The following is a 24,163-nucleotide window of genomic DNA, read 5'->3' on the forward strand; positions in this document are numbered from 1 at the left end:
CTCTTGGCGAGCTTAATACTAATTTCATTTACAGTCAACGGACTGTTCATTTTTCCCGATATATGGCGAGCTGCTCGATTAGAAAGGGTTAACTTGTCGTTTTGTCGAATTAACAACCATTACTTTTGTAATCGAAGTTTATTGCATTTAGTCCTTTGACAACGTTTGACATCAAATCGCTGCTTGCGGTTTTAATTGCTGCTGCACGGTTTCTCGCTGCTCTGAACCTGCGAGGCCCAGACCTGATCCCGAGACCATTCTCTCTTGAAGAAACCTTGCACTCACCGCCGTCTCTTGACTATTTTGAAATTTAGACTCAATGATAATTTATAACATGGCAACAAGCCAACAATAAACCTAATCACGAAATCACATTAATTCAATGGAGTTCATAAGTCCTGTAAAGAAAGATTATCCAAAATATATAGTATAAAATTTATAAATAATTTAATAATGCTTCTCGGAAATAGCAAAATCCTTTAACAAATAAGCTGCAAGGCTATTATATACGAGTAGTTTTGTACATTCAGTAAGCTCAATGAATCAAATAGAATGGCGGGGCTGTTGCTAATTTTCCTATCCATTAATTAGCTTGGAATTTAATTGCCTTGACCGATTGGCGACCGGTGGTAGTCCCACCCGAAGCAGACTAAACAGCATCAGCTCCACTGATAGATACAGACGGCTCTTTCTCAGAAGCAGCGGTAGCCACTAATACACGAAGGAAGGTAAAACTGGAGAAATAGAAACCAAGTTTATTTTAACAATAGTTCATTCCCATTAAGCTTTGACTACACCCAGTAAATTACCCTTACATTATATCCGTTAATCTATTACAATAATCAGTTCCTCTGTACGTTCAAAGAACAATTTGCGCGGCGGAAAATAGTCGACAAGCTTGTGTCGCCTGTCGCAGTCGGAAGCAAGCGGGTCCTGATTTTCCGTTCGCTTTCTCCCGTACTTTCAGCTTCCAGTGCCAGCACACCGGGGCTTTACACATCGAGGCTAAAATGAAAATCTATGGATAAGCCTTTCCGCAAATTGACAATTAAAACATCGGCGAATTACTTTTCCTGATCTACATACTTCCGTTTTTATTAGTTTACCAGATTACATGGAACTGTATGGGAAGGTAAGGTGTTTTTTAAACTATACTATTTACGATTTCCTCTTTAAAGGCAGTTTCCGTCATTTCAGAATAGGCAGTGGTCTTTTGGATCCTTGGGATTTTCGCAATAAACACTCACTCGTATCTTTCCTAATTACATTGTGCTTAAATGGGAAGAAAATAAATTATATTTATGCACTAGTTAATGATATTTCCACATAGTTTATTTCAGTGCAGTATTTCCTAAAGGGTACAAACATTTTTTAAAAAAAATGCATCATCGTTTACATTATATATAGCAAGTTATAGTTTCTAGGTAATGTTCGATTTTCTACTGATTAGTTCCAAATTTCCATCCCACACGATTGCAAGGGGTTGCAACAGTGGTTAATGCCACCGTCGAGCCCTGTCACTGAGCCTGGAGCCAGATGTGCTGGGAGTTGTAGTCATCCAGTGCCAAGTCCTCCTCTCTCATTGTCCCGAAGTAGTCATGCAGCGGAAACTACAGGTTCCAGAGGGCCCAGCGGCAGCCGCGCACGCGCAGCCCGGGTGCCCGTGCCGATACAAAAGTGGATGACAGGCGGAGGGACGCGGCTTGTTCCGCTCGGGTTTCTGCTCAGGCTTCGGCGGATCGCGAGTGTTTGGGCAGCATGAGGCACGAAGCTCCAGTGCAGGTCTGTACAACCCTTAATACCCCGCACCAGATGGCAAATGCAAACGCCGTCTAAACAAGTCTTTTTCATAAAAGCTCATAAAGCTCACTTACATTGATCCTGGTCATAAATGTAGCATTTTACGCACAATTGCAGTAACTTCTATCAATACAATTTGCACAATTGAAATTTAAAAATATTAAACCGGTTAATTTCATAGTTGTTGTTCTTGTCAATTGGAGTTATTCATTTGCCCGGATTTTACATATATATGTGTTCAATGAAAGAGACGTTAATTTTGTAAAACGAATGTTGTTTAACCATTTTGTTTTCCGAGATCAATATATTTATTACAGTTTATGGTCCTCCGTTTTTGGGTGTTAAATATCTTACTGCATTTAAAGTCTCTTCAGATAGAAGGAAAATGACCTGAAGGTTGATGAAATTGTGATGACAGATATATTCCTGCACCAAGGTTGCATAATTAACTCGTACTGTTTCGTTGCTATTTGATCTATGTCTCCCGTAATAACCGTATGCATTTTTCTTGCAATTAATTAATTTAGTCAGTTACCAAGATGGGTAAGCTGCAGTGTAGAGAGCATATCCATTTGACTTAAACGTACCGACTTTTCTATGAGATGCTGCAACCATTCCAATTAAAATCTGCATGTTTTGAATATAGTAGACTTATTATAAAATAGAGTTTAAAATGCTTTCCAAGATGCATTCTGAGTTGGCCATTATAACATAGAATAATATATTGTTGTTTACTGGCAATTCACAAACCATTGTCATATTAAATAAAGTTGCCAAACTGTAGCATATTTACTTTATACTGGAATCTAATTTCAAAGCAAAATTGCTCTGATGTTAGAAAACTAATCTGCAGATTATTCCCAATTTTTAAATGTGCTGTTGATTAAATAATTGAGTGTTGACTTGTATTCATGGTATAGTTTGGAAATTTCTGTTGCTGATGGAATTTACTCATGTGCTTGTAAACATTAAATAGTTAAACAGTATATATGTATTTTACGTATGGTCTCATTGCCAGGACTAATTGAATAGAGGTATGGGACTGTAAATGATACCATCCATTTTATAAGTTGCAGGATTTTTCTAATTGTCTTATAAGCAGTTTAGATAATAATTCGACTGAAAGGAATAATATTCATCCCAATACTAAACAAAAGGCATTTCTGTTACACGGAGAGAATACTATCTTCCAGCTAAGCATCTGACTGAAACCAATTTCTCTCTAATAGTTTAAGCTTTTCTAGGATATATCAAGATAGTATTGGATTGGAGCTTTAAGCAAATGATAAAAGTCAAAGCAAAACAGGAAAGACCAGAAAGGGGCCTGTGGTCTCTCAGGATGGCTGGATTGATGAGTGCTCCATCCATTATAGAATTTGACACTGCATTCCAGATGGCGCCACTTTGAATTTGGTTCATGCTTAATTAGTTTATTTTAGCTAGGTGAGATTTGGTATTATGTTTTGCCTAATTGACCCTGGGCTGGAGATGGGTAATTAATGTAAGTTAAAGGGGCAATAACTATTGTTGGCAGAATTTCAGATGGTGATGAGGTGGCATACAGAGTGAGATAGGTCATCTGGTTGAGTGGTGTCACAACAACAACCTTGCACTCTCAGTAAGATCAAAGAATTGATTGTAGACTTCAGGAAGGGGAAGCTAAGGGAACAGCAGTAGATGGGGTGAGTAGTTTCAAGATTCTGGGAGTCAACATCTCTGAAGATCTACCCTGAATCCAATTTATTGATGCAACTACAAGGAAAGTATGACAACGGCTATTCATTCGGTTTTTGAGGAAACTTCGTATGTTACCAAAGATCTCATAAGTTTCTACAGATGTACGTGGAGAGCATTCTAACTGGTTGCATCACTGCCTGGTATGGAGGGACTACTGCACAGAATCGGAAGAAACAAAGTTGTAAACACTTTGTAACAGTTGTAATGCTCCATCGTGGGCATTAGCCTCCCCAGCATTGGGGATAGCTTCAAAAGGCAAAGCCTCAAAAAGGCAGCATCCATTATTAAGGACCTCCACCACCCAGGACGTGCCCATTTCAAATTGCTGCCATCAAGGAGGAGGTACAGGATCCCTGAAGACACATATCCGATGTTTCAGGAACAGCTTTTCCTCCACCATTAGGTTTCTGAATGGCCAATGAACCCCTGTACACTACCTCACATTATTTCTTTTATTTTGTTCTTTTATATTGCACTACTTAATTAATTTATGTATATATTTTAATTGTCATTTATAGTTTTTATTTTGCAAAATAATGTGACAAAACAACAAATTTCATGAGATATGCCAGTGATATTAAACTTGATTCTGATTCTAAAAGCCACTTGGATATAAAAATAAGAGAAATCCAGCCAAGTCCTTCAATAATTTACCAAAATGAATTCCCTTTTACCACCTTAGTAGCATGTCCCTTAATATTTTCAAGGTTCCCTTTCTTATTGCTCTGCAGTGCCCCTTCATAGAATGTGATACTATGGAGGTCTGGTACAAGTACGTTAAATCTTTGTTGAAAAGCAGTTCTGGGTTGATGGCAATAATGAATACTTGGGCAGGGTATTTGAGATTATACTTAATGAATTATTGCTGGAAAACCTCAGTGCCTATTTCAAAGATGAAAAAAAAACAATAATTGCTTCTACTGCAGAATAAAATGTTAGAGCCACTGTTGCATTTTTTTTGTATAACCATAGCTGTTTTTTTCCTTTACTGCCTTCCACTGTAAATAGTAGGGCCATATGATGAAAATCATTGAGAAAAATACCCAAATATAATAGGAATAGTTGGAGTTTGCATGTGCCACTATGTGTATTTCTTACTGTTATATTTCTATGAAGGTGCTGATGATCTATATGTTATTGGAGAACGTACTACAGGGAAGAACCGTGTTGCACTATTCCATTTACTCTTTCCTCCATTTCCTCTCATCCCTCTCTCCCATTTGCCATCCCTATCCTTCTCATTTCCTGTCCCTGCTTTCTCTTTTTACAGTCTCGCATGATTCCTCTGAAATTCCTAGCTCTGCCCTCTTCTCTGTATATTCACAAGCTTTTTATACTGAATAGAACAGTGGGCTAAAGAAATTGGAAAGTGACTTCAGGAATAAAAAGGAAAAGTACTGGAAATACTAGGGAGGTCAAGCGGAGCCTATGATGGGGAAAAACAGATTAAATGAAATATTGACCTTTACTCACAACTGCTGCCTGCCCTGTTGAGTATTTACAGCACATTCTACTTGGATTTTACTAAGAAAATAATGCATTATTATCTTGAGCCTTGGTCAAACCTCATCTGCGACATCAAATCAGAAGAGTGTTAGAAGGAATGAAATAAAAACAAAAATCCGAATGGCGCTGTATTTTGACAGGTTAAGTAATAAGGACATGTTGATTTAACTTTATATTGCCTTGAGTTTCGATGGCCAATGAATTCCTCTTTTCAGAATGAAGGGATTTGAGAGGATTGGGTATGGAGAAATTGCTTGCTCTGAGGTGAATCCGGATCAAGAAAGTTATTACATTTGGAGTTTAGTCATTTTTATGGAGACTGGAATGCTCGTTTTTACATAAAACATGGTGGAATTTGGAGCTGTCCCTAGGAGTCCACAGACTTTAGACTGACTAAATTTTCAAAGAGTATCAGAATATTGTAACAAGGCAAGTGAGGAAATGGCAGGTCAAGGGAGTTATGGTGCACATCAACCACATTCTAAACACGTGGAACAACAGGCTCACGAGGCTGAATGTACTGTGTCTTTCCTCCTGTGGGTTTTCTACTGAACCTACTGCCTAATTGTTTTCATAGCAATAAACTCGGAAACTTTAATTTTCAATGTGCTCTTTGTGCATTGGTTGGATTTGCTGACTGTAGTTGGCACATACATAATGAGAAGCCCATGTGTCAGTTTTCTGTTCACTGCTGTGTACATATGTTTCACCAAAGTAGTCTCTTGTCACTCTGTGCTCTTTCTTCTTAACCATTCCTTGCTCTTCACACTCATCTTTTTACCCACTCCTCAAACTGTTATCACATTCATCTATATTCCTATTCCTCAGTCACTATCGCTATGAACATTTTGAGGAGTAGATGTTGTCCAGAAAACTTAAAATGCTGTAATGTGGGTCACTGGTATGAATCAGGATATGAAGATTAGTGAAGCAGCACTTTGCATATGATGGTTTAAAACCCAAGTGCCATGTTAAGTGTATATTTTTTTACCTCCAAACTGCATAGATTAACAGAAGCTGTGACTCTACTGCATCAGAATACTCAGAAATTGCTATTTATAGGATACAGTAAGCGAACTGGTTAGGCCAGCATTTATTATCCGTCTGTAATTGCCCTTTAGAAGATGGTGATGGACTGCAGGGCAGTTATCCCGTCACCATTTCTCTACTACATTGCTGGGTTAGAGGCTCTAGGATTCAGTTCCAGTAGTAATGAACATCTCCTAATTAAGGTGGTATGTGACATGGAGTGAAGACAAGTTCATTTGTTCTTTGTTGTGATACAGGTTGCTTTCATGTAGTGGATGATGCCTACTGCATCCACAATGGAAATAGTGAAGGCAACTTAAAAAGAATAATGTTAGTTGCTGGAAGAACCCCCATGTCGAAGGAAAAATTGTTAATCTTAGCACATAAATATATTTCTTCTGCAATCAAACAGTACATATGGAAGATTTTATCTCGTACTTTTGCTGGCTTTGAAAGAGCTATTCAAATTACTCCAAGTCCTCTGGTTATTTCCCATAATTCCATACATTTTACTTTTCCAATAATGAATTTTGAAAGTTTTCTTTTCATATTAAATGTACATACCCTATCCTTTCAGAAGTGTTTCCAGATCTTGCCAACTCAGTGCTTTTTATAAAAAAAAAAGTCTTCATCTACTGGTTCTCCTGTCAATTATCTTAAATCTGACCGCAAAGATCTGGGAAATATAATATAATGTGCAAAAATCTGGTTTTTCATTTGGCAAGAAAATTAAAAGATTTTATTATCTAAATTCTAAGAGTGTAGAGCAACTGCAGATTGAAATGCAGAGGGAGCTGCTTGTTCTAGAATGTGACTCATTAAAGGCCAGACAGAACAAGAGTGAATCAGAAAAGTAACAGAACATTATGATTTGTTGCTAAAGAAAATTAAACTATTGTTAGCGAGTGATAGTCATGGGTGAGGTACCAGAAGAATGGAGGATGGCTAATGTTGTAAATCACAAAGATGATGGGTCTCCGCCTGAAATGTCGACTGTACTCTTTTCCACAGATGCTGCCTGAACTGCTGAATTCCTCCAGCATTTTGTGTGTACTGCTTTGGCTAATGTTGTGCTTTTATTATAAGGCCAAACCAAGACAATGGACCTTGCATCAGGAAGTGAGCCAGAGAGACAGGATTTGTTTTTATTTGGAATGTCAGGATTTGATTCAGTATAGCCTTGTGTGTGAGAAATCATATTTCTCACATTTCATTGAGCTTTTTTTCATCTGCACTCTCTCAAACCATGTAGCAGGCCTGTATTGGAGGATCTTCTCACCAGAGCTTTTGCACACCGTCCATTTGCAATTTGCTTGCTAAGTGACACTTTTTTAAAAAGTCAATTTTCCAAACATCACTCTGCTTCTTCCCACTTACAAATTCTTACAATTGTCCATTTTCTCAGACAGTGCTTACTTGCAATTTTCAATTATCTGAAACAGAAATGCCACAAAAGTTTCAAACTTTCTGCATAGTCAAAGAGTTGAAATGCACGTGCATGTAACAAGAGCTGTATAACTAATCTCCTACCTTAGACCACAAACTTATCAATCACTGTGTGTGTAAAATATATTTGTATTATAAGGCATAGGAGCAGAATTAGGCCAACTGACCCATCAAGTGTGCTCTGCCATTTGATCATGGCTGATTTATTATCCCTCTCAAACCTGTTCTCCTGGCTTTTCCCTGTAGCCTTGGACATCCTTACTAAGCAGGAACCTGTCAGCCTCCCCTTTAAATAAACCCAGTGAAGTGGCCTCCATAGCCACCTGTGGCAATGAATTACACAGATATACCACCCTTTGGCTAAAGAAGATCCTCCTCATCTCTGTTCTAAGGGGATGTCCTTCTATTCTCCGGCTTGGCCATCTTCTCTAGACTCTTCCACTGTTGGAAACATCCCCTCCACGCTCACTCTATCTAGGCTTTACAGGTTTAAATGAGATTCCCTTCATTCTTCTAAATTCCAGTGAGTACAGGCCCAGAGCCTGTATTCCTATCCTTTACTCTCTTAGTTTTAATGAAAATGATGCAGGATATTGAGTGGAATTTTTAATTTTCCTACCTTTGGTGGTCTTTGCATCCGTGTGGCCTACATGTACTGGGGATCAGAGATGTGGAGGAAGGCTGTGTCCATGCTGTAACAATTTTGAGATATGCCTGCTATGAAGAAGTTTAACTCTTCAGTGGGAGTTCAATGAGACCCTCTTTCACTGTTCCTGCTCTGTGATCTCTGCTTTCTCCAACTTATTGACCATGTGCTCACCCAGATTTGACTCCATCCTCTTCTTCCCCACCACCTTATTCTGGCTTTCTCCCCTTCCTTTCCAGTTCTGATGAAGGGTCTTAGCTTAAAACGTCGACTATTTATTCCTCACCTTGTACGTGTGTGTTGCTCAAGATTTCTGTCACCTGCAGAATCTCTTGTTTTTATAGTTCGGGTGATTATCAGCAATTGCGTGCGAGTTTTGTGAGTGTCTGTATAAGAAAACAACATTTTACTTATATGCAGCTTAGCTCAAAATACTTTGTGAGATTGTGAATTTTGCCACTGCTTCCTGGTGCGGGGTCTTGGAGGAAGCAACTCCAGCGATCTCCTGCCTAGTTCTGTCTACCATGGCCTCAGCACATCTACTGTCATTGCATCCACCTTCAACTAAGTCAGTTCCCTTCAGAAAATATGCAGGGGCTATTCAATTATTCTATATTATAGTTGCCCTAATACTTGTACAACTCTCTTTACTGATTTTGCAAGGATGCTTTAGTGTAGTAGTCAAGTCAACTTTTATTGTCATTTCGACCATAACTGCTGGTACAGTGCTTAGTAAAAATGAGACAACGTTTTTCAGGACCGTGGTGTTACATGACACAGTACAAAAAACTAGACTGAACTATGTTTTAAAAAAAAAACACAACAGAGAAAGCTACACTAGACCACAGACCTACACTGGACTGCATAAAGTGCACAAAAACAGTACAGGCATTACAATAAATAATAAACAGGACAGTAGGGCAAGGTGTCAGTCCAGGCTTCGGGTATTGAGGAGTCTGATAGCTTGGGGGAAGAAACTGTTACATAGTCTGGTTGTGAGAGCCCGAATGCTTCGGAGCCTTTTCCCAGACGGCAGGAGGGAGAAGAGATTATATGAGGGGTGCATGGGGTTCTTCATAATGCTGTTTCCTTTAAACAGGGAAATCTGATTTCTAGTGGAGAACCTTCTGAACAAGTAGCTTGTTGCCCGAATCAACTGACATCTTGATTGCAATGTGCTTTACCTCCATTTTAGGGGAAAAATCCCATTTAATTTGTCATGCTATTTAATATGAATTGGATAGACAAAGTTTGCATTTAATAGTACAAAATATTTAATGTGGTTTAGATTTTGATTTAATATGGTTCCATAGTATAACACCATATTTTAATTTTGACAGTGTGCAGTTGATAATGCCACTGAGAAGTTTAATCTGGAATGATGGTACCATTTCACAGCAGATGGTTTAATACAGAAGATGCAGGAATAAAGTTAGTCACCATTTTGTTGAATTGCTCAGAGCACAACTGAACCTTCAAACAGTGTTTTGGTATAAATTCCACAATTGTAATCTAGGCTTCTCACTGATGGTTATGCCACCTTTGTGTATCATTTGTATTTTTAGGATTTAGTTAGGTCTTGGTTTTATTATTGATGAATCTTTGAGGTAGATATTGATCGGGATATTTATTTGATGTGCCTGATTTGAAGTGCATTAATAATTTGAGGGTGCTCTGTAATCTGTGTTTCAGATGGCGTCTACACAGGATTCCCGATATGTTCAAAAAGACACAGCTGACCAGAACTTTGACTACATGTTCAAACTACTGATCATTGGCAACAGCAGTGTCGGGAAAACTTCATTTCTCTTTCGCTATGCTGATGATTCTTTTACGTCTGCCTTTGTAAGCACTGTAGGTATTGACTTCAAGGTAAAGACAGTCTTCAGGAATGAAAAAAGGATTAAGTTGCAAATTTGGGTAAGTTTATGCATATGATTTTTGGGCTTCTTTAGTTGTCAAAGTATCTACCAACTGAGTAAGAAGCATAAATAGTTATGTTTTTTCTGAGTTATGTATTTTGATATGCTTTCATTTTAAGTAGAATAGATCCTTTAAGTGGTTGTAAATGTTGTGCTGTTTTCTGTCATGTACAAATCAATTGGGTAAAATTATTTAGTTGCTGAAAGGAGAGATGTCTAGTGTTTGTTCCCTTCGCTCTCTTTCTCTGCATTGAACGAATGAATAAAATCTCAGCTGGTTCTACTTCACTAATCAGCTAGGACATGTTTGTAACTTAACGCTGTATGATTTAGCATTACAAATGCTAAATGATGATCCTGTGCTGAATGGCATTAACTAAAACCGGTTTGAAGAAATCATGTAGAAAGTCTGACATGGAGCACATCAGAAATCGGAACAGGAATCCAAAGTTTTTTTTTCCCTAAAATTATAGTTTTCGACAAGCAACCTTTTTTCTCCAGATATCCCAGAAATCAAAATAATCTATCCTTGTTTATGTTACAGCTTCCCCTTTTTTAAAAACTGTATTCTGTGAAACACTTTAGAGAGTGGTATACAAATGAAATGATTGAAATATGCATTTCAGAGATTCCAGGAGTTCATTTTAGATGTTGCTTTCCCCCCCCCCCCCACCCCCTCCCACCTCTGTTTTGACCATTGTTAGCACTGGAAAAGCAACCAAACTGGTCTTTCCTGTACACTGAAATCAATGACTTGTTCTTAACAGAATAGGAAGTTAGGGTTGCATTCTGTCATGAAGAAATATCTTTTATTTTGAAAAATGATAACAGAATGTATAATACTTATTGAGAGTGTGTGTGTGTGACTTTATTGATAGGATGTTTGATGCTGTTTTTAAAAAAAAAAATGTATTGTGAAGGAATATGCAAGAGCAGCATTTTTATTGAAACAAAAATAAACGTATACGATATTTTCCATAACATGATAGAAATATCTGCTCACTGTCTGTTTCTGCTCAGCATCAATGTTCTGATGACGCCAGTGGATAATTCTATTATAAAAGTGCAAAGACCAATAGATAAGATAATCTTCCTTAATAGGCAATTGTTTCCCTTCACTTCAGTTCAGAGTTTTGATTACATATACTGTCTGGTTTTTGTGCAAAATCAGATTATTACAATGTCTGCTTTATCAGGTCCCAGTGCTAGTTACTAGATACCTGTTACTTTAGGAAGCAGCTCAGAATTTTTCCTTAATACTATAACTGCAAATACAACATTATATTGAAAATTGTATGGCATTTGAAATAAAACCATTGAGTAACAGATTTATACATTTATACACTTTGATTTCATAGCCAATTTAGTTACATGTCTATTCAGTCATATAATAATGGGTTGTCAGAATTTCAGTAACATTTTACCTCCCTTTAATTGTATGTTTTACACTGATACCCTTTTGACTTTTGTTGCAATAATATACATCCAGTAACATGATATCTAGAAGTTGACAATGAACTGCGTTTGCATGAGAACCTTCTCGCTTGTCTTCGTGTATGTAGAGTAGATGGTTTGTGTATGTATTAAAACTGCATGGAGAAGAGGTTTATATACGTATTTGCTAAACAATGCTGAGACTAATTTAATCTCGTGTAATTTGAGTGTACATTAAAAGAAATATTCTGTAAATACTTGTCAATGTAAAATTTTGTTCACAAGTGTAGTTATTGTGTTAGTTGTGCAGTAGATAGGGATGAAATGTTGTCCCATATTCACTTCAATTTCTTCCCCTCATTGAATTAGTTTTCCAATGAAATAAATATGTTAATTATTAGAAATGAACAATGGTAAATTTAAACAGATATGCTGAATTTATCATGTTACCAATTCATTCTGTAATCTCATTTATCCAGTATTTAGGGAAGGGAATACAAGAAATGACATGAAGTTTACTTTTGGGGAAGGCAATGAGCTGATGGATTCAAAACTAGCTCTGTCTTTTTTTATTATTGGAACAACAAGCATCATTCATAAAATAAATATTGATCTTTGCTGTCTGGAAAATCATGTCATGGGAGGCTGAAGGGGTGATGGTGTTACAGTGGAGTAAAGGGAATTCCAGAGGCATGAGAGATGGGTTGACCAGAATTGATTGGAAAAGAACACTGGCAGGAATGATGGCAGAGCAGCAATGGTTGGAATTTCTGGAAGCAATTTGGAAGGCACAGTATATATATATCCCAAAGAGGGAGAAGTATTCTAAAGGAAAGATGACACAACTATGGCTAATGAGAAGTCAAAGCCAACATAAAAACCAAAGAGAGGGCATATATTAGATCAAAGATTAATGGGAAGTTAGAGGATCAGGAAGCTTTAAAAACCAGCAGAAGGCAACTAAAAAGTCTTTAAGAAAGTAAAGATGGAATACAAATGTAAGCTAGCCAATAATATTAAAGAGGATGCCTAAAGTTTCATCCGAGACAAAGTGTAAAAGGGAAGTGAGAGTGAATTTTAGACTGCTGGAAAACTATGCTGGAGTTGTAGTAATGTGGGACAATGAAATAACGGACAAACTGAACAAGTATTTTGTATCAGTCTTCACTGTGGAAGACACTAGCAGTATGGTGGAAGTTCCAGGCATTGGAGGTCATGAAATGTGTCAAGTTATCACAACTAGAGAGAAGGATCCTGGGAAACCTGAAAGGTCTGAAGGTAGATTGGTCACCTGGACCAGGTGGTATACACACCAGAGTTCTGAAAGAGGTAGCTGAAGAGATTGTGGAGGCATTAATAATGATCTTTCAAGAATCACTAGATTCTGCAATGGGTTCAGAAAGCTGGAAAATTGCAAACATCACTCCACTCCTCAAGAAGGGAGAGAGGCAGAAGAAAGGAAATTTATAAGCCAGTTAATCTGACCTCAGGTTGGGAAGATACTCAAGTCAAATCAACTTTTATTGTCATTTTGACCATAACTGCTGGTACAGTGCATAGTAAAAATGAGACAATGTTTTTAAGGACCATGGTTTACATGACACAGTACAAAAAACTAGACTGAACTACGTAATAAAAAAGCACAGAGAAAGCTATACTAGACTACAGACCTACACTGGACTGCATAAAGTGCAGAAAAACAGTACTGGCATTACAATAAATAATAAACAGGGCAGTAGGGCAAGGTGTCAGTCCAGGCTTCGGGTATTGAGGAGTCTGATAGCTTGGGGGAAGAAACTGTTATATAGTCTGGTCGTAAGAGCCCAAATGCTTCGGAGCCTTTTCCCAGACGGCAGGAGGGAGAAGAGATTGTATGAGGGGTGCGTGGGGTCCTTCACAATGCTGTTTGCTTTGCGGATGCAGCGTGTAGTGTAATTGTTGGGGTCAATTATTAAGGGTGAGGTCCCAGGGTACTTGGATAAAATCGTCTGTAGTCAGCATGGTTTCCTCAAGGGAAAATCTTGTCTGACAAATATGTTGGAATTCTTTGAAGAAGTAACAAGCTGAATAGACAAAAGAAAATTGGTTGACGTATAGTTGGATTTTCAGAAAGTCTTTGATAAGGTGTCACATATGACACTGCTTAAAAACTGTCGGTGACTGAGTGTGTTCTGCACGACTGATGGAATCGATTCTTTTTATATTATAATGTCAGTGATTTGGATGATGGAATTGATGGCTTTGTTGCAGTGTTTGTAGACTATCTGAAGATGGGTGGAGGGCAGTTAGCTTTGAGGAAGTTGAGAGGCTACAGAAGGGCTTGGACTGATTGGGAGAATGAGCAAAGAAATGGCAGATTGAGTATAGTTTTGGGAAATGTATGGTCATGCACTTTGGTAGAAGAAATGAAAGCATTGATTATTTTCTAAATGGAGAGGAAAATACAAAAAACTGTGGTGCAAAGGCACTTGGGAGTCCTTGTGCAGGATTCCCTAAAGGTTAATTTGCTTCTTGACTCTGGTGAGGGTGGTGTTAGCATTCATTTCAAGAGGACTAGAATATAAAAGCAAGAATATTATGTTGAAACTTTATTAAGTGCTGGTGAAGCCTCACCTGGTGTATTGTGAGCAGGTTTGGGACCCTTGTCTTAAAAAGGATGCGCTGAAATTGGAGCGGGTTCAAAGGAGGTTCATGAAAATAATTCCAGGATTGAATGGCTCGTCATATGAAGAGCATTTGATGGCTCTGGGCCTGAACTCACTGGAATTCAAAAGAATGAGGGGTGACCTAATTGAAACCTATTGAATGGTGAAAGGCCTTGATAGAGTGGATGTGGAGAGGATGTTTCCTATGGTGGGGGTCGAAGACCAGAGGACACGCCCTCAAAATAGAGGGGCATCCTTTAAGAACAGAGATGAGGAATCTGGTGCTCTGCAATTAAAGGATTCATTCGGATTTCATGACTTAAGATTCAAGCATAGTCTTGTCAAATTTCTTTAGCCAGAGAATAGTGAATCTGTGGAATTCTTTGCCCTAGGTAGCTGTGGAAGACAGGTCTTTGTTTATTTAAGGCAGAGGTTGTTAGATTCTCAATTGGTCAGTCTATGGAGGGATATGGGGAGAAGGTAGGAGATTGGGGCTGAGAGGAAAATTGTATCCACCATAATGAAATGGTGGAGCAGACTCGATGGGCCAAGTGGCCTAATTCTGCTGCTATATCTTGTGGTCTTATGGTGCACTTCAAGACGTGTTCATAATCTGCTACTTTGAACATCTAAGCGAAGCTTTTCCAGGTGCTTGACATGGAATGTAAATGGGTACCAAGGACTGAAATGATTTAAATGTGATCAACTGAGGAGAACTTATGAAATTACGAACGCTTGAATTCGGGCATGAGCAAGCCATTTGTTCCCTTGAAACTGCTCCCGATGAACCTATCAGATCGGGGTCCAGTTCTACATTTATGGTTAATTTAATTATAACTGCTACACTAGGTGAAAGTACATATATAGTTCAATATAAATAGAAAACATTCTGAATTATAGTATCTATTCATAATTAGCAAGCTATAATTTATTTGAGTGATAATCAGTTAACACATTGTGATTGATGTGATCATGTTTCCTAGTCAATATTTTTATTCTGCTTTCATCAGGTCAAATTGATTTAATTAATACCAGAGTATTGATAAGCGAGTAATCCAAGCCGTCTCCTGCAATGGTTAAATTGGATATCATTAAATTGGTGATGTGACTGCCTAATTTGATGCTGTGAGATTTCATTGCTTAAGTGCGTTGTACATCTTCATGTCATATGAGTGAATTACTGGGAAGAGGTATGTTACAAAGAAATACATTTTCTGCAGTTACTTATTCTGTTGTTAGTTCTATAGGTTAAATTTAAAAAGGATTTGTTTATAAACATTCAGTGATAGTGGTTCAAATTGTTAACATTTTTATGTAACAGTTATTCCCTCATGCCTAGCATTTCACTGAGTTTTAAACATCCATTGTGTATGTGAAACTGCATAAGCTTGCTGTTTTTTTTTTAAAAAAGGTAGATACTAGTGAGAACAAAATATTATAACCTTGGCATAATATCTATTGGCACATGGCATGTAAAGACAATAATGGACACAGCCCTTTAGTTTTACAATGCCCAGCATGACTGGGCAATGTTTAATTAAAATGGAAAGCAAATTGCAAATTTTCTGCAATGCTTTTAGTGAACTCTGTTTAAGATGTAATCCAATTAATCATAGTTACTGCCTTAAAAGTAATATTGATTTTGATTCATTGTGAAGGAATAATTTTGTTCTCCACACAATTAATTCAGTGTTGGAGGAGGGGAGTATTGTGCTTTTTTTTTACATTTAAGTTTGAATTAATAATAAATCTTAAAAGTACATAAGCTAATCATTTAGTTTAACTAATACATGCTGGTGTTTTAAGCTCCCCCAATCTGACTTCATCTCCTCCTCTGAGGCTAGATTATTCTTTCCTTTTCTCTCACTAAATGTCATCACAAATTTATCATTAATACCTACTTCAGTCATTCTAAAGTTGTATTTCACTCCTGGTTTTCATTATTGTTTAAAGTAGTTTTTCTTCAGTTCTCTATGTAATTTGCTGGAGAGCTACCTTAGGACAAAAGCTGTTAGACAAAAACTATAAACTCTGCCACAAATGGAAATATTTTCATTACCATGAGATATAGGAGCAGAAGTAGACCATTTGACACATTGAGTCTGCTCCACCATTTAATCATAGCTGATACATTTTTCCCCTTAGCCCCAAATCCTGCCTTCTCCCCCATATCCCTTCATGCCCTGACCATTCAAGAATTTATCAGCCTCTGCCTTAAATATTCATAAAGACTTGGCCTCCATGGTTGCCTGTGGCAACATATTCCACAGCTTCGCCACTCTCTGGCTAAAGAAATTCCTCCTTATCTCTGTTCTAAAAGGACGCCCTCTATTCTGAGGCTGTGTCCTCTGGTCTTGGATACTCCCACCAAAGGAAACATCCTTTCCATATCCACTCTATTAAGGCATTTCACCGCTCGATACGTTTCAATGATTCACCCCAAATCATTTTCATGTCAAGTCAAGTCAAGTTTATTTATAAAGCACATTTAAAAACAACCCATGTTGACCAAAATGCTGTATAAACCATAACAGGTAGCTAAAATCACAAATACAAGAAACACAGATATAAACAACAAGGCACTCAGCTTATAGGCACAAAATAAACAACACAAGCCGCAAGCCAAAAATCAGCCACGTCAGGAAGATTCAAATGCTAGTGAATAAAGGTAAGTTTTGAGCCTGGACTTAAGAGTTGATGGAGGGGGCAGATCTGACAGGGAGGGGAATGCTGTTCCACAGTCTAGGGGCTGCAGTAGCAAAGACGCGGTCACCCCTGAGCTTAAATTTAGATCACGGGAAAGCCAGGTGCCCCAAGTCAGCTGACCTGAGGGACCTGGAAGTAAAATAAGGTGTTAGAAGGTCTGCGATGTAGGAGGGGGGGGCAGCCCATTTAGGGCTTTATAAACAAAGAGGAGAACCTTAAAATCGACTCTAAACCATACTAGGAGCCAGTGGAGAGAGGCAAGGATAGAAGTAATATGGTCCCTCTTCCGGGCACCTGTCAGGAGCCTGGCTGTGGTGTTCTGGACCAGTTGCAGACAGGACAGGGACGACTGACTAGTCCCAGTATACAGGGAGTTGGAATAGTCCAAGTGGGAGGATATAAGGGTGTGGATGACTTTCTTGGGATCTTTGAAGGAGAGAAACGGCTTGATTTTGGCAATAGTACGAAGCTGGAGAAAACTGGCTTTCGCTACTGCATTAACTTGCTTGTCAAACTTAAAGGCGGAATCAAATATCACACCAAGGTTTTTGACATGAGGTTTACCAAGACTTTTGGTAATCACTTCCATGAACCTCCTTTCCAGTTTCAGCAAGTCCTTTCTTAGACAAGGAGCCCAAAACTGCTCACACTACTCCAAGTGAAGCCTCACCAGTGTTTTATAAAGTCTCAATATTACATCTTCAATTTTGTATTCTAGATCTCTTGAAATGAATGATAATATCACATTTGCCTTCCTCACCACAGGCTCAACCTGCAAATGAAGCTTTAGGGAATCCTGCACAAGGACTCCCAAGTGCCTTTGCACCCCAGATTTTTGTATGTTCTCACCATTTAGAAAATGGTAAACCCTCTCAATTCTTCTACCTAGGTGCATGATCATACACTTCTCAACACTGCATTCCATCTGCCAATTCTTTGCCCATTCTCCTGATCTGTCTAAGTCCTTCCGTAGCCACTCTACTTCCTCAAAACTACCTGCCCCTCCACCTAGATTCGTGTCATCTGCAACCTTTGCAACAAAGCCATCAATGCCATCATTCAAATCGTTGACAAGTAACATAAAAAGAATCAATCCCAACACAGACCCCTGTGGAACACCACTAGTCACCTGCACCCAACCAGAAAAGGCTCCCTTTATTCCCACTCTTTGCCGCATGCCAATCAGCCACTATTTTATCCATGCTAGAATCTTTCCTGTAATACCATGGGCTCATAGCTTTTAAGCAGTCTTGTGTGGCACCTTGTCAAAAGGCTTCCTGAAAATCCAAGTACACATCAACCAATTCTCCTTTGTCTAACCTGCTTGTTATTTCTTCAAAGAGTTCCAACAGATTTGTCAGGCAAGATTTTCCCTCGAGGAAATTGTAGCCTATTTTATCATGTGCCTCCAAGTAGCCCGAAACCACATCCTTAACAGTCGACTCCAACATTTTCCTAACCGCTGAGATCAGATTAACTGGTCTTTAATTTCCTTTCTTCTGACTCTCTCCCCTCTTGAAGAGTAGAGAGACGTCTGTAATTTTCCAGTCTTCTGGAACCATTGCAGAATGTAGTGGTTCATGAGAGAATCACTAATGCTCCACAAACAAGAGGCAGTCTGCAGATGCTGGAAATCCAAGCAACGCACACTGGAGGAACAACAAATGCTCGAGGAACGCAGCAGGCCAGGCAGCACCTATTTTTGAAAAAGGTATAGTCGTTGTTTCAGGATGAGAACCTTCGGCAGGACTGGGGGGGGGGGGGGGAGGTGGGGGCGGGGGGGAGAGGCAAAGAGACACATAACATGATAGGTGAAACCGGGAGGAAGGGATGAAGTAAAGAGCTGGGACGTTGACTAGTGAAAGATATACAGGCTGGAGAAGGGAGAGTCTGATTGGAAAGGACAGAAAGCCATGGAAGAAAGAAAGGGGGGGAGGGAGGAGCACCAGAGGGAGGTGATAGGTGGGCAAGGAGATAAGGTGAGAGAGGGAAAAGGGGATGGGGAATGGTGAAGTAGAGGCAGTTGGGGCATTACCGAAGATTGGAAAAAATCAATGCTCAATTAATGCAATTAAATAATGTCTCCACCATCTCTTCAGTGACCTCTTTCATAAATCTGGGGTGTACACCATCTGGTCCAGGTGCTTTATCTACCTTCAGATCTTTCGGTTTCCCAACAACCTTATCCCTAGTAATGGTAACTTCACACACTTGTGACCCCTGATACCTAGAATCTCCACCATAATGCTAAGGTCTCCCTCAGCGAAGACTGCTGCAAAATACTTATTCAGTTCGTCTGTAATTTCATTGTCTCCCATTACTACCTCTCCAGCATCGTTTTCCAGCATTCCGTTATCCACTCTCTCTTTTTTATGCTTTATAAATTGGTATCCTTTTAATATTATGGGCTAGCTTATTTGTGTATTCCATCTTTACCTTAATGACTTTTTAGTTGCTTTCTAATGGTATTTTAATCCTCTAATTTCCCACTAATCTTTGATCTAACATATGCTCTCTCTTTGGCTTTTATGTTGGCTTTGACTTCCCTTGTTAGCCATTGTTGTCATCTTACCTTTAGAACAACACACACAAAATGCTGGTGGAACACAGCAGGCCAGGCAGCATCTATAAGGAGAAGCACTGTCGACGTTTCGGGCAGAGACCCTTCATCAGGACTAACCGTGAAAGGAAAGATAGTAAGAGATTTGAAAGTAGGAGGGGGAGGGGGAAATGCGAAATGATAGAAGACCGGAGGGGGTGGGATGAAGCTAAGAGATGGAAAGCTGATTGGCGAAAGTGATACAGAGCTGGAGAAGGGAAAGGATCATGGGACGGGAGGCCTCGGGAGAAAGAAAGGGGGAGGGGGGGAAGCACCAGAGGGAGATGGAGAACAGGCAGAGTGATGGGCAGAGAGAGAGAAAAAAAAACTACATATGTCAGGGATGGGGTAAGAAGGGGAGGAGGGGCATTAATGGAAATTAGAGATGTCAATGTTCATGCCATCAGGTTGGAGGCTACCCAGCCGGTATATAAGGTGATGTTCCTCCAACCTGAGTTTGGGTTCATTTTGACAGTAGAGGAGGCCATGGATAGACATATCAGAATGGGAATGGGACGTGGAATTAAAATGTGTGGCCACTGGGAGATCCTGCTTTCTCTGGCAGACCAAGAGTAGGTGTTCAGCAAAACGGTCTCCCAGTCTGCGTCGGGTCTCGCCAATATATAAAAGGCCACACCGGGAGCATCGGACACAGTATATCACACCAGCCGACTCACAGGTGAAGTGTCGCCTCACCTGGAAGGACTGTCTGGGGCCCTGAATGGTGGTGAGGGAGGAAGTGTAAGGGCAGGTGTAGCACTTGCTCCGTTTACAAGGATAAGTGCCAGGAGGGAGATCGGTGGGAAGGGATTGGGGGGGGGGGGGGACGAGTGGACAAGGGAGTCGTGTAGGGAGTGATCCCTGCAGAAAGGGGGGGGAGGGAAAGATGTGATGGGGAGTGGGATCCTGTTGGAGGTGGCGGAAGTTACGGAGAATTATACATTGGACCTGGAAGCTGGTGGGGTGGTAGGTGAGGACAAGGGGAACCCTATCCTGTGTGGGGTGGCGTGCGGATGGGGTGAGGGCAGATGTGCGGGAAATGGGAGAGATGCGTTTGAGAGCAGAGTTGATGGTGGAAGAAGGGAAGGCCCTTCGTTTAAAAAAGGAAGACATCTCCTTCGTCCTGGAATGAAAAGCCTCATCCTGAGAGCAGATGCGGCGGAGATGGAGGAATTGTGAGAAGGGGATAGCATTTTTGCAAGAGACAGGGTGGGAAGAGGAATAGTCCAGGTAGCTGTGAGAATCTGTAGGCTTATAAAAACCCAATGCAGACTGGGAGACCGTTTCGCTGAACACCTATGCTCGGTCCGCCAGAAAAAGCAGGATCTCCCAGTGGCCACACGTTTTAATTCCACGTCCCATTCCCATTCTGATATGTCTATCCATGGCCTCCTCTACTGTCAAAATGAATCCAAATTCAGGTTGGAAGAACAACACCTTATATACCGGCTGGGTAGTCTCCAACCTGATGGCATGAACATTGACTTCTCTAATTTCCATTCATGCCCCTCCTCCCCTTCTTACCCCATCCCTGACATATGTAGTTGTTTTTTTTCTCTCTCTCTGCCCATCACTCTGCCTATTCTCCATCTCCCTCTGGTGCTCCCCCCTCACTTTCTTTCTCCTGAGGCCTCCCGTCCCATGATCCTTTCCCTTCTCCACGTTTGTTACACTTTCACCAATTACCTTTCCAGCTCTTAGCTTCATCCCACCCCCTCCGGTCTTCTATCATTTCACATTTCCCCCTGCCCCCACTACTTTCAAATCTCTTAGTAGCTCTCCTTTCAGTTAGTCCTGACAAAGGGTCTCGGCCCGAAACGTCGACAGTGCTTCTCCTTATAGATGCTGCCTGGCCTGCTGTGTTTCACCAGCATTTTGTGGGTGTTGTTTGAATTTCCAGCATCTGCAGATTTCCTCGTGTTTACCTTTAGAATACTGCTTTCTCTTTGGGATGTATATATCTTGTGCCTTGCGAATTGCTTCCAGAAATTCCAGCCATTGCTGCTCTGCCGTCATCCCTGCCAGTGTTCTTTTCCAATCAATTCTGGCTGACTCCTCTCTCATGCCTCTTGTAACTCTCTTTTCTCGATTGTCATACTGATAATCTGACATTAGCTTCTCCTTCTCAAGAGTGATCACTTTCCCCTAAGGGTTCTTCTAGCTTAAACTCTCTAATCAATTCTGGTTCATTGCACTACACCAAATTCAGAATAGCTGATCCTCTAGTGGGTTCAACCATGAGCTGCTCTAAAAATCCATCTCGTAGGCATTCTAGAAATTCCCCTCCTGTAATCCAGCACCAACTTAATTTTCCTAATGTGCCTGCGTATTGAAATCCTTCATGACTATTGTAACATTGCCCTTTTGCCATGCATTCTCTATCTTCCAGTGTAACTTGTAGACCACATTGTTACTACTGTTTGGGGGTCTATATCACTCCCATTAGGGCCTTTCGCCCCAAAAAATACTCTACTATAATTTTAAATACCTGCATCAATCAGCTACTTCAATGTTCCCTTTCCAGCTGAAAGAGAACTCCTGGCCTGTTTAATATTTCATGAATAGTTATATTGCCTCAATTCTGCTTGAAATTCTTTTTCCAATGTACTTCAGAAAGAAGTCCAAGCAGTGATCTATCACAGGATTTGGGCATCGTGAAAGGCTTTAATGTGATAGAAGTTTCCACTGTTCAGGAGGCTACACATTAGCACAATAAATATAAAATGTATACTGAAAATATCCCTCAAGTATAATGGTATCTGTGGAGACAGATCCGAATTGGCCTGCAGAATAGCTTCCCCATTTTCCATTGTATTTCACAATACCAGGACTCTCAGCCATTAGCCGTGAATATAAGAAGCTGTAGTATATCTAATAAAACATTCAAACCAAGCAGGCTCATCCAGGGAGTGGTTTGAATTTGCATTATAATGGAATGAGTCAGTGGAATAACTGGAATGAGTAACATAAAAATGCATTTAACGGGAAACATGTTAACTGTATGATGGAAAAATAAATTGTGGTTTATGTTGGTAGGGTAAAGGAAGTAAGATGGCAAAAAGTTTATTTGCAGCATAAACATCACTGTAGATCAAGTGGGCCAATGATTGTGTCTGTTCAGTAAATTTAATAGAATTTGACTATTTTCTGAAAGCTATTCTGGAAGCTTCTTCTGTGAAAACTGGGACAAATTTCAGTTGCATCTGTAGTGAGTATATCTAAAAACGCTACGTGCAGAGGAGCTCTGAATAAGTCCAAAGGGACGCTGTTATGTATGAATAGCACATGGACAGTTTTGCTAGCAAGTGACAGATATAATGCACACAAGGCAAAACAGCTGAAACATAAAGGATGATCCTTTTGGTCTAGTATGCATTGCAAAAGGATTAAGATGGACTGGGTGGCATGCTAGCATAGTGATCAACACAGTGCTTTACAGTCCAGGCAGTCTGGTTTCAATTCCCCCTGCTACCTTCTGAGGAGTTTGTATGTTCTCCCTGTGACCGTGTAGGTTTCTTCCAAGTGTTCAAGTTTCTTCCCACAGTCCAAAGACCTACCGGTTGGTGGGTTAGTTGGTCATTGTAAATTGTTCAGCAATTAAATTGGGGTATTGCTGGGTGGTGAGGCTTGAAAGGCCAAAAGGGCCTATTCCACGCTGTATCTCAATAAATAAATTTGAGTAAAATGAAAAGTAAGTGTGTGCAGTTTATTGCTATCTGAATTTTATTAGCAGTTTTCTCCATTAATTTAGCCCCACTCTCTCCTGATGCTGTGACCCTCTGATGCCTTATCCAAGTGATCATGGAACGTAGAGCAGGCCTAAAGGCCTTTTGAACTTTTATCCCTCTCCAAGATCAATCTAACCCTTCCCTCCCACATAGCCCTCCATTTTTCTTTCCTCTTAAGGCGCTCTTAAATGTCCCTAATGTATCTGCCTTTCCCACCAACTCCTTGTGGTACAGGCCTGGTCATTTCCATGCATTCCCTGTAGAAAAAATCTACCTCCAACATTTCCTATGTACTTTCCTTCAGTCACCTTAAAATTATGCTGTCTTGTATTAGCCATTGCTGCCCTGGGAAAAAGACTGGCTGTCCAGTCTTGCCTATGATTGTTTTAATATGAACTGCATCATTCATAGGCAGTCCGCTTGAGCATTTCAGCATTTTCTGTACACATATTTGGATATTAGATGAGAATCGCACTTATCAATACGTTTCACTGGATAGAATCTAGATATGAATTGTGGCAGATTTCTACATTAGTTAATTCATGCATGTAGATAGTTATAAGGTTACGAAAGCTGCTCTGGCAAAGATCAACTAAACCAGCACTGAGGAGAAGTCGCAACAGTACAATTGAACTGCACTAAATAAATATGATGATGCAAGTGAAAATGCCATCTTTCAATGTAGTTAACAAGCTGTTTGCCTTGATAGATTATTCATCTCGTTTAGCTTAAACAATCAGTCACTTAGAACAAGTAATTAATATTCAGTCCATTTGGGGCGATGAATTAGATGCAGTTTTTAAGATTACGGGTAGAGAACCCCACAGAATGTCTGAGTAACTGAATGAAAAAGGTCATTTATCTGACATTACAGTAATTAATTTGATGTACCTTCTACAGGTGGTTATGGATATTTTCAATCTTTATTATAATGTTCCAACATTAGGGAGCGGTGCGATGTCAAA

At 39.7% G+C, this 24,163-nt stretch overlaps 1 protein-coding gene across 2 annotated transcripts in view; it reads left to right on the plus strand.

Annotated features, from left to right (window-relative positions):
• The first annotated feature begins 952 nt into the window (after window positions 1-952).
• Window positions 953-24,163, plus strand: part of LOC140737812 (ras-related protein Rab-3C) — a 182,429-nt gene continuing 159,218 nt past the window's right edge. The window contains exons 1-2 of one of the 2 annotated variants that reach the window (XM_073064476.1): window positions 953-1,132; window positions 9,857-10,084. In XM_073064476.1, coding sequence (XP_072920577.1) covers window positions 1,115-1,132; window positions 9,857-10,084 — 246 coding nt within the window. In that variant the 5' untranslated portion in view covers window positions 953-1,114. Of the gene's footprint in view, window positions 1,133-1,651; window positions 1,783-9,856; window positions 10,085-24,163 lie in introns of those variants that run through there. The other variant, XM_073064475.1, reaches the window with a different exon arrangement.

Source organism: Hemitrygon akajei, chromosome 13, assembly GCF_048418815.1.
Source record: "Hemitrygon akajei chromosome 13, sHemAka1.3, whole genome shotgun sequence".
In the NCBI taxonomy this organism is placed as follows: domain Eukaryota; kingdom Metazoa; phylum Chordata; class Chondrichthyes; order Myliobatiformes; family Dasyatidae; genus Hemitrygon; species Hemitrygon akajei.